The sequence below is a fragment of the Poromitra crassiceps genome, assembly GCF_964638095.1.
Source record: "Poromitra crassiceps genome assembly, chromosome: 27".
NCBI classification, from domain to species: Eukaryota; Metazoa; Chordata; class Actinopteri; order Beryciformes; family Melamphaidae; genus Poromitra; species Poromitra crassiceps.
In genome coordinates, this window is record NC_139650.1 from 4778478 (window position 1) to 4783477 (window position 5000).

A 5000-nucleotide genomic window follows, 5' to 3' on the forward strand; every position below is an offset into this window, starting at 1 on the left:
TGAATCTATGTATGTATGAATGTGAGCCAGGGAGTGGACCGAGACAGACATCTGCAGTTCAAGCTATCTCCAACAGTCTGAGCCATCACTAAATCAACTGTAAGCAGGCTACAGTGTTGGCAAGTCAAAGGAGAGAAGGAAAGGAAGGAGAAGTAAAGAGCAGCCATGGAAAGATAACTTTCCAGCTCCCAATGGTGAGTAAATTGACCATCTTTGATGGTGGGAGGAAACCCACACGAACACGGGGAGAACATGTAAACTCCACACAAAAAGGACCCAGGATGGAGTGGGGCTTGAACCCGGAAACTTCTTGTTAGGCAACACTGCTAACCCCCGAGTCAAATTATTGACGCCATCCCAACGTTCTGATATACAGTTTTCATGAATTTCATATGATGTATTTCAGTGACTCTGATGTTTATGTGGTGAGCAAGCAATTATTTGTAGCCATAATAAATCAAAGAAAAGTCTGTCAACAGGATTGTTATGTAGGCCGGAGTTCACATCGTTTATTCTGTATTAAACCAAGAGATTGTATTGAGATATGCAGGACAGCAATGCAAATTGTCATTTAAATGGGAGTAGTGTAAACAAAATGACATCATACTGGGCTTACTGGGCTACAGTCTATGACATCATAGTGGGCTAACAGTCTGCTAACATTTCATCTGGGCTAAGATAGAATTCAGTTGGCCAGCCCTTAACATCCAATATCCAGGTTCCAGGAAATCAGATTATAAATTCATACAAGGCAATGGCTTTGAAATGTCTGTAATAATCATTTAAAAAAAAAGGTTGTAAAAGAATATTGAAGATACTGAATGTGGAAAATACTGTTTTTTTTCTTTCTTTTAGCAATGAATACATTTAAAAGATGCAATGGAATTATTTGCACACTCCGATGTCTTCAAATCCAAACAAACGATTATCATTATGACATTTGTGATCGCTTCTGACCTATAACAGTGTCATATAGTCCAGTTGTCCCGTCATAAATCTCTCCATACAGTACAGAATTGCATTGTTTTCCAGGGCTTTCCAGGATTTGGTCTCCATGTGAGTTTGAACATGACCCAACGTGGGAAACACGTTCAATCAAATAAGATTCTTGCAGATTCCTCAACTGCATTAGTTGAATTCACAAAGCTTGCATTTTTCTGCCCGTTGTGTTATCAGTTTGATTATAGCCTTAGCGTACTGTATATTCATAATCGACAGTGTTACATTTCAACCCTTAAAATAGGGTTTAACAAACCATGGCCACATTAGCATATAGCATGTACATGTAATTGTAGGTTTAGAAACTAAGATCCAGTAACAGCAAACTCCTTTGGTATTTCTGAGGAAAAAAAAGGATTGCGTTAACAGTATTGGATCAGAGCGCAGAGAGATTTGTATCAAGTGAGTTTAAAATGCACAACAGATCTAGGTGACATCTCAAGAGGTATTGGGTTGGAGAAGGTATGTGTCTGAGCAGATGAGAGTGGTGAGAGCTGTTATCAAAAGCGTACCATTCATTCATACTACAAGCATATGGATCTAACTTAGCATAATAAGATTTTCACTCGGGGTATTAAATTAGATGTGGAGCAATGTCTGCTTTACGGAGAGCCCGGCAAAACCTGATAACACAGAAATGTGATTTTCACATTAGAGGAGAAATGCAAATATCTTAACTAAAATCTACAAAACAAGGATTAATAGAAGATTTTGGTAAAGGTGAGGAATCTACATGGAAATACAGGCCGTGAGCTAAGCCGTAGGCCGTTTGTTCACTTAGCGAGAATGACGAAGATAAATGAAATGTATTCAAGAGGAGCTGATGCCTTCCAGTCCTTCTCCCAGTTCTGACCGTTCCGACCAGCGATGCTCCTCATACAAGAACTCACTGGAAACAGCCACAGTCCCTCGTTTCAAAATGTCAAAGTAAACATGATGTGTAAGACAAAACGAGGAGAGTCTTGAGCTCTCTCCCTTCACATGTTGGAGTGGAGAATGTGTCCATGGCAGACGACCATCCAACCCCAGGATCTGGGGTGGACTGTCCAACCCATCTCCAGGCAGACGCATGACTCTCACATCATGACTCTTCTCTGAATAAGTCCTTTATTAGGCGAGGTGCATAATAAGGAAAGACATGTCTATAATATTGCCACTAGCCACCGTTAGGGTTTCCTCTATTTGGTCCATCGAAAACAGGGACGAGGGACAGCAGTGGGCGTACGTGTCCTCCGCATGGACTGTGTCGCGTTGCAAAAGCGACCAATCAAACATGGAAGACTTTAACCTTGCCAAGGACAGGAGGGACAGACGACATTTTCTACTGAGATCTGAGCACCCATTTTCCCATTATGCTGCTGCTCTTATCTCCAGAAACACTCAAATCCGTTTAAATGGAGCCATTTTCTCATTTGCCTTTGGAGGTCATTTTTCATGCTTGGGGAACTCCAGTCATTCAGAAGGCACAAGGGGCTCCATTGTAATAAGAGGCTGTTCGGTGAGGGTCCAGAGGCCCCCGTCCACACACATCCTGACAGACACTCTCGGACCAGCTGGAACTCACTATCCACACAGCCACCCGGCCAGTTAGCAACGGGCTAAACAAGGACAAGGGTGGACGACGTGCAGGAGAGGCCAGTGTCCCTGTCTAGAAGAAGGAGATGTTCACCAGTGTTCACCAGCTCTCAGCATTCGATCAGTCCTGCTGCTTGGCAAACCCTGTAAAAAGCTTTTGGAGATATCGGGGGGAACCGAGCAGGCCGGCGAGATCCGACGTGAACCACAACAGCAGCCGGGCTTAGCTGAGGCGACGGGGCAAGGCACTTGCGAGCGTTGATAGGACACAGATGTCGTTCCTGGGCTTCTGGTCGTGTGTAGCAGACATCTGTTAGGACCTCAGGAGGAGAAGCAGAGGCCACAGCACTCCATGCAGATCTCCAGGCAGTCTGCAGACTCACAGCAGGCGTCGATGATGCCGCAGTCCATGTCGCAGGGCAGGTCGCAGTCGCCGCACTCCTCCGACGCGCAGCAGCAGCAGAAACACGACTCCTCCCCCGCGCACGAGCCGCAGGTGGCGCAGTCCAGGACGATGTTGCACAGAGTCAGGAACTCACAGAACAGGCAGGCCAGGATACAGTGGACACAGCAGTCTGCAGAGAGAGAGAGAGAGACAGAGAGAGACAGAGAGAGAGAGAGAGAGACACAGAGAGACAGAGAGAGACACACACACAGAGACAGAGAGAGAGACAGAGAGAGAGACAGAGACAGAGAGAGAGAAAGGAATCAATCATGGGACATTTACAGAGATGGGAAGTAATTAAGTACAAATATGGTACTTTGTTAGTATACTTAAGGAGGATTTTCAGGTATCTGTACTTTACTGAGTATTTATTTTACTTTTACACACACACACACACACACACACACACACACACACACACACACACACACACACACACACACACACACACACACACACACACACACACACACACACACACACACACACACACACACAACTCACTCTCTCTTCCGGTCTTATTATATCTCAGCCAGTATAATAATTACAATCCAATCAGATGCCGGCTCAGTGTTATTCTGCTCTGCCACTGGCTCATGCCCCTCCAATAACCATCCAATCAGATGCTGGCTCAGTGTTACTCTGCTCTGCCACTGGCTCATGCCCCTCCAATGACCATCCAGTCAGATGCTGGCTCAGTGTTACTCTGCTCTGCCACTGGCTCATGCCCCTCCAATGACCATCCAATCAGATGCTGGCTCAGTGTTACTCTGCTCTGCCACTGGCTCATGCCCCTCCAATGACCATCCAATCAGATGCTGGCTCAGTGTTACTCTGCTCTGCCACTGGCTCATGCCCCTCCAATGACCATCCAGTCAGATGCTGGCTCAGTGTTACTCTGCTCTGCCATTGGCCCACGCCCCTCCAATAACCATCCAATCAGACGCCGGCTCAGTGTTATTCAGGGACCCAGCCACGTTAAGAATGGTCTGAAGTGGACTTATTTATGTGATATAATAACGATGTGAGCCACTGCGTGTCGCAAAATAAGCTATTTACACGAACTAAATACAAGCATTTCACATGCCGGGTTTGTCTGTCTGGTTCTTCTTCTACAAATAAATGAGTGTTTCAGTGCATGGGGATCAAACCGGACTTACCAGGGTGACTTAAAAATAATCAAAATGATATTTAAAGCACATAAGGACATAAGGTCCAGGTTGTAAAAAAAAACCTGGAGTAATGGTGTGAGACTGAGACGCACATGGACTCAGAGCTGAGGACAATTGGACATATTGGACAATTAACCTGTATTTTGATTTGATACTTTTCCCTGGGACTGGATGCTAGGGAGAGTCACCTGTGAAGATATACTAACTGTTTTGTAAGGACTTTCTTTTTCAGAGGTCTGCTTGCACACTGGAGCCGCTGTCCAGACAAAACGACAAGGTTAGGCCGTGTGTCCATCTAGCGTCTTTTTCTTGACAGTTAAACGCTGAAGTACACTGGGAAGCGCTGATCTCAGCGCACAATATAACAAGGAAGCAGTGTGAAACTAATGTTAGTTCAGTGTAGCTTGATAGCTGACAGCTAACATTAGCAAACAACACACATACAGTGATTTAGCTCAACACTCACCAGAAATATTAACCCATTGATACCTGATGCAGCATTTGTGTGTGTATCCCTTTAAGACCGCGAACTGCGTCATGCGGTTCGCGGTCTTAAAGGGATACACACACAAATGAGGGATATACACGCAAATTCTGCATCAGGTATCAATGGGTTAAGTGTCTAGCCAATCTGCTCCCACAATTGAGCCTTTCTGTCTCTGTTGCGATAGTTCCTCCATATGATTAGTTGCCAGAAAAGGAGCACCCGACACCAGCGTCTTTCTGAAAAGTTAAAATATTTTCAGCTGGGAGCGCTGGGAGTCGGGCGCACAAAAACGCCGGAGCGCTGTGAAAATAGACGCTGGACG

General features: G+C 45.3%; 1 protein-coding gene across 1 annotated transcript in view; it reads right to left on the minus strand.

Annotated features, from left to right (window-relative positions):
* Positions 1 to 497: 497 nt before the first annotated feature.
* Positions 498 to 5000, minus strand: part of mdfi (MyoD family inhibitor) — a 64201-nt gene continuing 59698 nt past the window's right edge. The window contains exon 5 of the mRNA XM_083661668.1: positions 498 to 3149. Within this exon, the coding sequence (XP_083517794.1) occupies positions 2896 to 3149 (254 nt within the window). The 3' untranslated portion in view covers positions 498 to 2895. The remainder of the gene's footprint in view (positions 3150 to 5000) is intronic.